This window comes from Orcinus orca, chromosome 19 (genome assembly GCF_937001465.1).
Source record: "Orcinus orca chromosome 19, mOrcOrc1.1, whole genome shotgun sequence".
Taxonomy (NCBI): domain Eukaryota; kingdom Metazoa; phylum Chordata; class Mammalia; order Artiodactyla; family Delphinidae; genus Orcinus; species Orcinus orca.
The window spans coordinates 13579280-13592224 of NC_064577.1; the positions used below are offsets into that span (position 1 = coordinate 13579280).

Here is a 12945-nt window from a genome sequence, read left to right on the forward strand (position 1 = left end):
TGGTCCGGGAAGATCCCACATGCCGCGGAGCGGCTGGGCCCGTGAGCCATGGCCGCTGAGCCTGCGCGTCCGGAGCCTGTGCTCCGCAACAGGAGAGGCCACAACAGTGAGAGACCTGTGTATCGCAAAAAACAAAAACAAAAACAAAAACAAAAAAACATACTGAGTTATTTGAACACCATAGCAAGGAAGATGGCCTGGCTCATTTGGGATAACCTCACGCTTCCTCATCTTCTTGACTAAGAAAGTGTCTTTGAATGTTTTTCTTACTTCATTTAAGGTTATTTTCCTCTTGTCAGGTGCAAATAAGTTAGTCTGTTATTACTGATCCCAACATTAGTTTTCAGTTTAGTGTTCAACTAGACCGTGGCTCCTCTGTTGTCTTATATCACTTATACAAAATAATTTCTGCTCTTCTTATGTTTTAGAAGTCCAACACGCTCATTATAAGAAGCATCTGACTACATTATTATGTTCTCTGGTATAGTTGTGACAGAGCGTTTATCCATTACAGGACCTACTGTTATAACCAAATAACTTTCCTTTCTACTTACCCTTTGTATTACAGTTAGGGGATCATACTTGCCAGTTTTGAAATTTTGTGTGTAGGTAGTTGTATCACCTCTGCATTTCATTTCAAGATAGCAAAGGGATATTAGACAATATTTGTTACTGAAAGTTGGGTGTTGGCTTCCGTGGAGTTGAGAACCACTGATTTTAAATGATTGAGACAGCAGCTGATGTGAAAGTTTAAATATGGCTCTGGGTACCCAAGAGATTCCCTGATGGAGGCAGGACTTTGAGAGCAGTGCTCAGCAGAAACGAGCAGACATGTTGTTTCACTCGGTTTAGCTGCAGCCCCTGCATTACTGGTTTTAGCAGCGGGTGTCTGATATATTTCTCAGTCCTAAAGTAAAAAGAGGTGTAGGCTCCCTGGTAGGCATCTCCCTGGCTCCGTGGAAGAATATTCCCAGCCTGCAACTTGGCATCCCTACCTCACTCAACTGAGATGAGGACAGGGAATTAGAAAAAGCAAGTCAGCCCAGGAGGTGAGAAAGCTCTTGGAATCTTTTACTTTTTACTTTTTTTTAAACCCCCTTCAAAAATTCCCAAGGTGGAATTGAGAGCCTGTGCTTTGTGGCTTGCAGGTGAGGGTGTGGCAGATAGGCCACCAGACCCAGAAGCTGGAGGAGGCCCTGAAGGAACACAAGTCCTCCGTGTCCTGTATCAGGGTGAAGAAGAGCAACGAGGAGTGCGTCACGGCCAGCACGGACGGCACCTGCATCATATGGGACCTCGTGTAGGTACCAGTGATGGGGAGGACCAAGTGATGCAGAACTCAATCCCAGCATTTTATTGAACTTGAGGGAAGACTCAAACAAAGGGTAGAGGGCTTCCCTGGTGGCGCAGTGGTTGAGAGTCCGCCTGCCGACGCACGGGACACGGGTTCGAGCCCTGGCCCGGGAAGATCCCACATGCCGCGGAGCAACTAAGCCCATGAGCCACAACTACTGAGCCTGCGCTCTAGAGCCCGTGAGCCACAACTACTGAAGCCTGTGCGCCTAGAGCCCGTGCTCCGCAAAAAGAGAAGCTCCCACAATGAGAAGCCCCATGCACCGCAAAGAAGAGTAGACCCCACTCACTGCAACTAGAGAAAAGCCCGCGTGCAGCAACGAAGACCCAATGCAGCCAAAAATAAATAAAATATATATATTTTAAAAATAGTAAATAAGCTCTCTCAGGAAGAGAAAGTCATGTTTCACAGCTCTGGAATCTATTTTTCAGGCGTCTTAGGAGGAATCAGATGATCCTGGCTAACACCTTATTCCAGTGTGTTTGTTACCACCCTGAAGAGTTCCAGATCATCACCAGCGGGACAGACAGAAAGGTAAGAGTCAAGATCTTTCTGGTACAAGAGAAGAGCAGTGACGCCTTGTGGCTGAGGGTACAGGCCCTGGAGTCAGGCCATGCCAGTTCAAACCGTGGGTTTGCTGGTGATCCGCCGTGTCAGTTTGGAAATGCTACATAACGTTTTGGGGTGCCTTTGCTTCCTTTTCTGCAAAATGGAAGTGATGACACCACTGACCTCATGCAGTTGCTGTGGGGATTAAAGTCATGATTGAATATGATGCTAAAAGCAGGGGGCCTGGCACAGAGCGGGCGCTCAGTAAGTACTGGTTTTGATTATGACGACATTTCTAAGGCTGGAAGTGTTGTGCCCAAAGGAGCTGTCACTTTGATTAAATTCAAATTGAATGACAATAGAGCTCATCTCTCATCACCCTACTTTGTCAATATATTAAAAATCTCTTAAGCTAGGGAGTCCATGTCCTTCAGTGAAAATTGGCCATTATTTGGGGGGGAACATTTCCCCCTTGGAGCAAGCAGGAGGCTTCAGGAGAGAGACACATGGAAGGGCAAGGAAGCTGGGGTGTCTCCCACCCTGCCAGCCACATCGGATCAGCCAGATCTTGGCCTGATTACCTGCACATCCAATTACTGGGTTTGAATACCCCTAATGTAGACTTTGAGATGATTGAAGAAGAGTTTGCATGTTTATTGTTTTGCCAGATACAGGCTAAGTTAATGGAGTTAAAAGTATTGAGGGAAAAATACAAAAGGTACCTTCCGTCCCCACCTCCACCCCCCAAATTAGAATCTAGGAGTGGGGTTTTTTCCTGTTTAAGCTTCCCAGGTGATTGGGAACGACTGCCTGAGACACTTTGTCATAAAAACCCAAGGAATGCTGCCTGGTCCAACCAGGATCTGCCCGACACACACAGAATGTTCTGGGAGGGCGTGAAGAACTGCCTCTGTGTTCCAGTCTCTGTAGATTGTTAGGTTTCTTTGTGTCTCATCTGCCCAAACTGGCCTATGCCTGCCCATCCCCCAACCTGTGCTTGACTTGTGGTCTAAGTGGGCTTCCTCTTGGCACTGGGGTGGGAGGGATATTAGGGAGTTAATCACCACGTCACTATAAATGCTTTGATGGACGGTTCATATTGTTTCTAAATTAGTGTGATGTCTGCCATATTCTAGGTTTCAGCTTTTGAGGCTTGAAACAGTCTATTTCCCTCTTATTTGAATTTTGACCAGAATATTCCAACCATAAATCACAAATCTGTCCAACTACTCTAAGTGCTGGGGACATGACAGTGTCCCTGCTGTCATGGAGCTTACCTATCTTCTGTATTAATTTTGGGTGGGAGGGGATGGAATGGGATAGTACACATGTAAATGAGTCCATGAAAGAGCAATGAGTAATAAGTGAACAAGATGATACGAGATGGTGAAAGAGCTAAAAAACTATATAGAACAGGCTATAGGATAATGGCTGGGAGAAGGAAGCTGTTTTAGCAAGGATGGTCAGCGAGGCCTCCTTAAGGAGGTGGCGCTTGAGCTGAGGCCTGAGTGCCAGGAGGACCCAGCCATGCTTTGATCTCAGGGAAGACCATTCCTGGCAGAGGACGCTTGGGAAAGCCCAGGGGAGGCTCACTTTGACTTCCCTGGTCAAGGAAGCTGGTCATCAAGCACCAGTGACTTACATCGATGGGATTCCTGAGAAACTAGGATTTTGGCATGCTTTCATACTCCTTTATGTTTTTACTATGAAATCAGAACTTTATTGTTAAAGTGACCGAGCATCGATAGAAATTATAAAGCAAAATAAATAAATAAAAAGAAAAGAAAAATTTTAAATAGCAGACACCATTTCTAGCTAAATTCAGAGGAATACAGATTCCTGGCGTAATGACGGGAACACAGGAAGTTGCCACCAACATGAAACAGAGAGAAAGTTCTGGGTGAAATACCCGAGTTCCCACTCCTGATTCCTGGTCAAGGGCTCTATGTTTAGAAAGAAATTTTTTTTTTTTTCTTGCGGTACGCGGGCCTCTCACTGTTGCGGCCTCTCCCGTTGCGGAGCACAGGCTCCGGACGCGCAGGCTCAGCGGCCATGGCTCACGAGCCCAGCCGCTCCGCGGCACGTGGGATCCTCCCGGACCGGGGCACGAACCCGTGTCCCCTGCATCGGCAGGCGGACTCTCAACCACTGCGCCACCAGGGAAGCCCTAGAAAGAAATTTTATTTGTGAATTGGTTGTACATTTACAAAGTTAAAAAAAAAAAAAAAAGCATAAAACCAGTATATTCAGAGAAAAATCTTCCTTCCTTGAGCCCCTGTCTCCTTTCCACCCCTAACCCAGTTCCTTGGCCCAGGAGGGGGCGGGGGGTGTGTGTGTGTGAGGATGCGGGTGGAATATATGATCAGTCTCTGTTTAAACCCAGCCCTGCGTAATGTTCTGTTGCTTTGAGGCAGAAGAGAAGGTTTGGAATAAGGGTGGGGTGAGGAAGAGGGAGGGCCAGCCGCGGTGAGAGCTCACTTTTTAAGGCCCAGTCTCCAGAACTTTCCAGAACTGCTCATTCCCCAAGCTGGAGGAAGGAAATGCTTTCCCCTCCCGCCAGGCCTAAAGAAAGCTTCACTTTCCTCCTCCTAAGAGCAGAATTGGGAAAGTGGATGCAGTGGCCGCTTCCTTCTCTCCTTTACAGCTCCCTTCAGGCTCAGTCTGCGCCATCTGATCGAAAGTACTCTCTGTCTCAATCCAGTTTACCAGCATATCAACACCTCTTTAAATTGAATGCAAATTTTAAAGCCACTACTAAAAATATTAAAATGATTTCTCCACCCCCTGCTTTAGCCTATTTATAATTTCAGCTGGTGTATCATCCCGGGTGTATTTTTGCCATCTGCTATATAAAGTAGAACCTTCTTTTGTTAGCATGCGTGTGGATGATTTCACTGAGCTGAACCCCGCCTCATGCTTCTTTCTTGAATTCCAGATTGCTTACTGGGAAGTGTTTGATGGGTCAGTAATCAGAGAGTTGGAAGGTTCCTTGTCCGGGGCCGTCAATGGCATGGATATCACCGTGGAAGGAGTGCATTTTGTCACAGGTCAGTCCTGGGATAAGAGAAGAAAGCCAAGCCCAGCTTATTTAAATGGGAAAGTGGAACTCCCAGGCGGGAGGCAACTGGAAGTGACCACAAAAGGGTCTAAAGGGCAACGTGGTTAGATTCAGGCCTGAACACTGCAGCCGGTGTGGCTGGGAAAGAAAACTCCAGAAGCCACATTTCAATGAGAGGAAACATTTGCTCACGAGCCTTAGGGACACAAATATAAACCTAAGCTTCCACTGCGTGCTCTTTTTGTGGTGGGCAGCGATGAAAGAAATGGGCCTTTACACGATATTGTAAACCAATTATACTTCAATTTAAACAAATTAATTAATTAAAAAAGAAAGAAAGAAAGAAATGGGCCTTTACATGGGCTGGGCTGTCCAGTCTGCCTTGCTCTGCTATTTCCTACTGAAGTCTTCAATGCCAGGCTTTTCGGTCAGCATTTCCAGGGGGCATTTGCCACACAATGTGCCCATTGCAACAGCATCAGTCCCATTTCTTGCAGCCTCTTTGATTCTTCCGGACAGTAACCAGTTAATGTTCCAAATCAATAAAATTTCACAAACACATTTATGTAAAGCATGATATAAAATTAGACATGGTATGATCCTAATCACATATTCAGATGTATATCTGTGTAACTTACAGAGAAAAGACCGGAAGGAACTAAACCAAGATGTTACTAGTGGTTCTTTCTGGATGGTGGGATCAGGGGTGATGTCACCTCTTTACATTTTTTCCCCCCAAATTAACTACAACAGATCTAGATTTTTATAATCAAGGAAAAGAGTGTTTATAAAGAGGTTTTTCTTCCTTTAAATCGGCACATGGGGAATGTATTGAAAACGATCCAGTAATTTAAAATCAGGACTGTTTCTCTCTGTTCTGTTGCAGCAATGCCATGTAACTGCTTTGTCATTTTCAGGTGGAAATGACCGTCTTGTCAAAGTTTGGGATTACAATGAGGGTGAAGTGACTCACGTTGGGGTGGGACACAGTGGCAACATCACCCGCGTCCGGATAAGCCCAGGAAATCAGTACATCATTAGCGTGAGTGCCGATGGGGCCATTTTGAGATGGAAGTACCCATTTCCCTCATGAAACGTTGGAGACCTCCTGGATTCACAGCATTGAATACCGTCCTGTTGGAGGCTGAGCTTAGATAACTCCACGACTAGTCTTGCTTTCTCACACCTGTGTGTCTGTGCTTTGGTCAAAATACTTTATCTACAAGTTTCTCCTTTCCTTTATAGAATGCATTTTACATTCTTGAATTGTATATTAAAACTGAGACGTGTTCAAGAATAATTCGTCCAGACTGTAAAGTTTTTTTATTATGAGTAAGTTCCCAGTTGTTGGTTTCCTGTCATAATCTCCCTTCTATGACTCTGCAAAACCCACAGCCCTTCCTCATAATTTGTCCACAGATAACCATTGCTGTTAGTCTCTAAAAATAAGGAAGGTGAATTTACCTTCTTTTTTTTTTTTTTTGCGGTACGCAGGCCTCTCACTCTTGTGGCCTCTCCAGTTGCGGAGCACAGGCTCCAGACGCACAGGCTCTGCGGCCATGGCTCACGAGCCCAGCCGCTCCGCGGCATGTGGGATCTTCCCGGACCGGGGCGCGAACCCATGTCCTCTGCATCGACAGGCGGACTCTCAACCACTGCGCCACCAGGGAAGCCCCGAATTTACCTTCTTAATCAGCATTTCATTGGTCAAGCTGCCTGGGGCAAGACGTGGGTTTGGATCCAGATCTTGGGTAGGGTTTTTGTTTTGTTTGAACTCTCTGATACTCCGTTTTGTAAAGCAAGAATACCTGCTCAAAAAGTGATTGTGAGAATTAAGTGAAATAATGTATTAAAGCGTCGGCAGCGTTCATGACAGAGTAGAAACTTCAATACGAATTATGGTGCTTTCTCAAAGAAAATGTGTGTCGGGGATCTTGGGGGTAATTATCAAAGGTGAAATTTCATAGATGTTTTTCTGGAGTTAACCATAAAATCTTTCTCCTCTGCTTACCATTAGAAGAGCGATGGAATGGACCTTGTGTATTGACCGTCCAACCAGGGACGGTGTCCTTTTCCAGGGAGCATAAATAACGGTATTTCCCATAAACACTTCAAGTCTCTAATTCACAGGACAGTCTTTTGTTCTGTGCATATTCTTTATCCTTTACCTAATGCTTTTTTTCCCCCCTGCATCAGGTAACCAACCTGCTGCTGCCCTATTTGACATATCAAGGTGGATATTTAATAAATGATGACCACTTTATTCATCAGATAATAAGTAACATTTCAGGGCATTCATGTGATAAGCCTCCTGCTAATCTCTTGTTGAGCTAGAAATTGATGAGAAATTCACTTTGCGAGACTGCCGGATTAACGTGACAGTTACAAGATAAAGTGAGGGAGGTCCCCAGGGAATCAAGGGCAAGGCAATGCCAAGTCAATTCTTATTGGGCAACAATTCAGCTGGGATTTTGCGTTAAGGAGTGAACGTGAGACCTCCTAGGAGGCGCGCCCGGGAGCTGGAAAACTTCCTGGTGAGCAAATACTGAGGCTGGAAAGATCTAAGCTGCGGGGTTGTCAGTCCACAGACCCTGCTCGAGTTCCGGCTTCTCTGCTTACGGGTCGTGTGGCCTCAGCCCATTGCGTTAACTTCTCTGAGCCCGTTTCTCCACCAAATAAACCGAGGACGGTCAAGTCTCGCTTGCAAGTTTTGATAAACGCCCTAACCTAGTCTGTAATTTAAACAAGCAAACCACAACCAATCCCGGGTGTTTCTACACGCGCCTTCCAGTTCGGGTCCCAGGATGGCGGGTCCCGCAAAGGCTCTGCCTCCCCTGCGGGGCAGACGGGCTGGAAGGAGGTGGCGCCATCTGTCCGCACACACCTGAGCCTGCGGCGGAACCAGCGGTACCAAGGTACTCTCCACCCGTTCACCGCCCCCAGGGCGCGTCTCTCGCTACGCCGGACGCTGCCCTCTGGGGAACCTTCCTTTCCCTTCTTTTCACCTTCGTCTGGAGGTAATTACAAGAAATTTAGCAACAGCCACGGCTTTGCAATTTACTAGGGCGTTCACATTTATCATTCCTCTATTACTTTCACAGCTTGAAGGCTGGGAGCGGACTAGGAGCAGAGGTTAAATTCAGGTCTGTAGGTTTAGAAGAGGTTAGGAAATGGGAGGGAACCTGAGCTCTGCGCTCCAGTGCTTTTATTCCTGGTCCGAGCGGCGGGGGCGGGACCCGACGGGGGTGGGGGCGGCGGGGCGCTGCCCGGGGCGGGCCCTACGGCCTGATTCCCGCGCGGGGCGGGGCGGCCCCGCCCTTGGCTCCGCCTCCGCCCGATTCCCGCACACCTGGCCCGCAGGTAGCCGGCTCCCGGGTGCCTTTCCGAGCCTGGAAGGGCCTGTTGGCTGCTCGTCTGTCCGGCGCCTGGAGGCTGGGGGCTCCGCTCCGGGAGGGGCGCCGGCGGGAGCCATGGACCCGGGCGCGGGGGCCGCGACCGGAGAGGGGCCGCCCGCGCCCCGGCCCCGCCGCCGCCGCTCCCTGCGCCGCCTGTTTGGCCGCTTCCTGCTGGCGCTGGGCAGCCGCTCCCGCCCCGGGGACTCGCCGCCCCGGCCCCAGCCCCAGCCGGGACACGGCAATGGCGACGGGGAGGGAGGCTTTGCTGGCCCCCCGGGCCCGGATCCAGCTGCTCCCGGAAGCCCCGGGGAGGAGCGCCCGCCCCGACCCCAGCCCCAGCTCTCCGCCGGCGACGGGGCGCGGATCCCGGGAGCTCAGGGCTTGAAGAACCACGGCAACACCTGTTTCATGAACGCCGTGGTGCAGTGTCTCAGCAACACCGACCTGCTGGCCGAGTTCCTGGCGCTGGGGCGCTATCGGGCGGCGCCGGGCCGCGCCGAGGTCACCGAGCAGCTGGCGACGCTGGTGCGCGCGCTCTGGACGCGCGAATACACGCCCCAACTTTCCGCCGAGTTCAAGGTAGGCAGCGCCGGGCTGCCTCCAGCCTTGGCCGCTCGGCGGCAGCCACGTTCCGGCCTTTAGGGTTTCCCTTCTGGACCGTTGGGTGCTCCATCAGGAAAGGGGTTTCTTGGGGACTTCTCTAGATGGCATTTGCCAGTTAAGCCTCGGATTATCGCTTCTTTTTAAAATTAAATTTATTTTTACATTTTTATTTAGTTTTGTCTGCGTTGGGTCTTCGTTGCGGTGCGCGGGCTTCTCATTGCTGTGGCTTCTCTTGTTGCGGAGCACGGGCTCTAGGTGTGCGGGCTTCAGCAGTTGTAGCACGCGGGCTCTAGAGCGCAGGCTCATTAGTTGTGGTGCACGGGCTTAGCTGCTCCTCGGCATGTGGGATCTTCCTCGACCAGGACTGGGGCCCCCGTCCCCTGCATTGGCAGGCGGATTCTTTTTTTTTTTTTTTTACACGTTTAAGTTTATTCAAATTTATTCAAAGCAATCTGGTTTCATATGTATTATGCTATTGGAAATAGTCTCATGTTTTGTTTTTTTTTTAAACATCTTTATTGGGCTATAATTGCTTTACAATGGTGTGTTAGTTTCTGCTTTATAACAAAATGAATCAGTTATACATATGTTCCCATATCTCTTCCCTCTTACGTCTCCCTCCCACCCTCCCTATCCCACCCCTCCAGGCGGTCACAAAGCACCGAGCTGATCTCCCTGTGCTATGCAGCTGCTTCCCACTAGCTATCTACCTTACGTTTGGTAGCGTATATATGTCCATGCCTCTCTCTCACTACCACTGCGCCACCAGGGAAGCCCACAGCCTTTGTTTTGAGTTGATTAGTGTGTCAGCGCTTGAGGCGGGTGAGTGCAGGGAGCTGGTGGATTTGAGCGAATTCAGCATTTCTGCACTCAGCAAACATTAGTTGAAGTATCGGAGGACTGTTCTAACGCCAGGGATAGAGGGTTTCCACTCTAGTTTCCAGTGCGGTGCGGGGAGTCGAACTTCGAAGGCCAAGGTCTAGGAGGAAGGAGGTGAATGATGAGAAGGACGCAGCCAGGCCAAGATCTAGGAGTAATCCCCACAGGGGGAGGGAACAGCAGTTGCAAAGACCAGAGGCCTGAAGGAGCTGAGAACTGGAGGCATGAAGAAAACGCGGGTGGCTCTTGCCCAGAAGAGTAGAGTGGGGAGGAGATGAGGTTGGCCAGATCATGTAAGGTTTGGGAGGCAACGGTAAGGAGTTTGGCTTTTATTCTAAGCCCATCGAAAGCTGAGAATCTGTGTGCCAGGTACTGTGCCGAGGGCCTGGGAGAGGCAGTGGGTGTGCTATATTGGAGGTGGCATGCTTTTGCTTAGTGTGAATGAAATCCCCTAGGATGCCTTAGCGTGGGTTTGTATCCTTTGTTCCTGGGGTCACGGTCTACTTACTGGGTATGCTGCAGGGTCATGAGGCTTTGGAAGTTATGTGTATCACTTCACCCAGGATTAAAGCGGGGCATTTGTTTGGGGTCCCAGTTGGATTAAAGAGTGCTGATAATTGACGCGCATGGCTGGCTTCCTGCTAAAAAACCACAGTTCTGGGCAGAGAGCTGAAGCTCCCCAAAGACTAGGGATTGTTGTTCTTGGGGGAGAGGGAACTTGTCAGTGTTCATTCCACAAGCATCACCGCTCTTGAGTTTCAGCCTGAGAAAGCAATCCTTGCCATGTGACCCACGAGGATGCCAACCCCTACCGTCCTCCCTCCTGCTTCCACTAGTGAAGCACTGTTCTGCAGGCGTCAGTGGGTCAAATGGGTGTCAGTAATATCTCCTTTTGGCATCATTTGCTTTTTAAATGTGAGAGGCAGTATCCTTTAGTGGTTCAGAGCAAGGTCTTGGTTACCTTGAGCAAGTTACTAAAATCTCAACTGTGCCTCAACTTTCCTTATCTGTAAAATGGGACTCTAGAGGTACCTACCTTCTTATAGGGTTGTTCTGAGGGTAAAATGAGCTAATTATAATTCCTCACTTGCAGAGACCTGGAGGGAGGGAGGTAATCCTGTGTACCTTTTCTATTGCTCCATGCATTCTCATCCAGTTACTGCAGGAATGGGAGAGACGGGAGTAGCTTGAAAAGTCTTCCAAATTAGTAATCACCTTCCATGACTCACCAGCGTTTCCTGTCTCTCTCAAATCCTGCTCTCAAATCCCTAGAGCCAAGAATCTCCCTGTGAGCCTCGGGGAGCTGAAGGATAATCAAACTGTTAATATGTTAGTAAGGGTGTTATAAGCCAGGGGTTCCTGGAACTTTCCTGGTAGGCAGCCTTGGAGACAGTGGGGAAGGATTCCAGAATCTGTGCTTTTAAACCTTGGGGATTGAAATCTAGGTGGGCACCTTTTATTTTACAGATGAGGAAACATTTATTCATTCAACAAATATTGAGTGTCTAGATACTATACAGGGAGCATGGAACACATGTGGGGTGATGAGTGCAAAACCTGATCCTGGGGCTCCTCTCCTGGAGCTTACGGTCCAGTGGGAGAGATGGATGTGAGTGAAGTAATACCACGGGCCCACGATTAGAACTGGTGACAAGTGCTACAAAATAAAGATGCTCTATTTACAGTAGCCAGGACATGGAAGCAACCTAAGTGTCCATCGACAGATGAATGGATAAAGAAGATGTGACACATATATACAATGGAATATTACTCAGCCATAAAAGGAAACAAAATTGAGTTATTTATAGTGAGGTGGATGGACCTAGAGTCTGTCATACAGAGTGAAGTAAGTCAGAAAGAGAAAAACAAATACTGTATGCTAACACATATATATGGAATGTAAAAAAAAAAAAAAGGTTCTGATGAACCTAGGGGCAGGACAGGAATAAAGACACAGACGTAGAGAATGGACTTGAGGACACGGGGAGGGGGAAGGGTAGGCTGGGACGAAGTGAGAGAGTGGCATGGACATATATATACTACCAAATGTAAAATAGACAGCTAGTGGGAAGCAGCTGCATGGCACAGGGAGATCAGCTCTGTGCTTTGTGACCACCTAGAGGGGTGGGATAAGGAGGGTGGGAGGGAGACGCAAGAGGGAGGGGATATGGGGTTGTATGTATGCATATAGCTGATTCACTTTGTTATAAAGCAGAAACTAACACACCATTGTAAAGCAATTATACTCCAATAAAGATGTTAGGAAAATAAAAATAAAAAATAAAGATGCTCTATGGCAATTCTGGCAAGGACGTGATTGTTTGGGGAAGGTGGTGTGAGGAGGTGGGCTAGGAAGTCTTCCCAGGAGGGGGAACCATTGAGTTGAGTTTTGAAGGATGATGGGTCAGCTAAGGACATGGGAGGGTGGGAAAGTGCATTATAGTTCCTGAGACTGAAACTGCCAGTCACTGAGCGGGTGGGGCTGGGCAGGATAAATGCCTGATAAAATGAATTGATGAAAGCCTATGTGGCTGGGGGGAGGGGCTGGAGAATGGGTTTGGGAGAAGCCACAGAAGGTTGTGTAGAGGAGTTTCGTCTTTAAGAGGGATTATTAGCTTCAGACCGAGGAAGGGAGGAAGTTGAGAAGCAGCCAGCAGGCTGGAGTGAGTTACTCCAGCGCAGCCACCCAAAAAGGATGGGTCTGTGGTGTTCCCCCTCCCTGGGCCCTGAGTCACCCAGCTTCCCAGTGATAGTAGGACTTAAGAGCAAATGAATAAATACATTTTAAAAATCCTGTGCATGGTATTATCCATAATACTTTGATTTCTAATGATGTAATTCAATGTATATAACTATAAAAAATTGGAAAATGCTAAAATGTAAAAAAAAAAAAAAAAAAGATCTGGAACTGCACCCCCTGGAGGTAACCATCACTGCTGTGTTGATGTGCTTCGAATCATGTACAAACAATTGGAAATTCTAGTTTTGTATCCTGCTGTTTTCAGTAAAGTATTATCATAAGACTTTCTCCTGGTCATTAAAATGTTTTATAAAACTTAATTTTTAATGATTGTGTAATATCTCATTAAATGAACCAATCTCTAGGG

General features: G+C 48.0%; 2 protein-coding genes across 3 annotated transcripts in view; both read left to right on the forward strand.

Annotated features, from left to right (window-relative positions):
• The window catches only part of CFAP52 (cilia and flagella associated protein 52), a 36805-nt gene extending 29752 nt beyond the window's left edge, over window positions 1-7053 (forward strand). Inside the window, exons 11-14 of the mRNA XM_033422859.2 lie at window positions 1149-1300; window positions 1786-1888; window positions 4839-4950; window positions 5879-7053. Coding sequence (XP_033278750.1) covers window positions 1149-1300; window positions 1786-1888; window positions 4839-4950; window positions 5879-6054 — 543 coding nt within the window. The 3' untranslated portion in view covers window positions 6055-7053. The remainder of the gene's footprint in view (window positions 1-1148; window positions 1301-1785; window positions 1889-4838; window positions 4951-5878) is intronic.
• Window positions 7054-8275: 1222 nt separating this feature from the next.
• The window catches only part of USP43 (ubiquitin specific peptidase 43), a 62338-nt gene continuing 57668 nt past the window's right edge, over window positions 8276-12945 (forward strand). For both annotated transcript variants that reach the window (XM_004266846.3, XM_004266847.3), the window contains exon 1: window positions 8276-8935. In XM_004266846.3, the coding sequence (XP_004266894.1) occupies window positions 8432-8935 (504 nt within the window). In that variant the 5' untranslated portion in view covers window positions 8276-8431. The remainder of the gene's footprint in view (window positions 8936-12945) is intronic.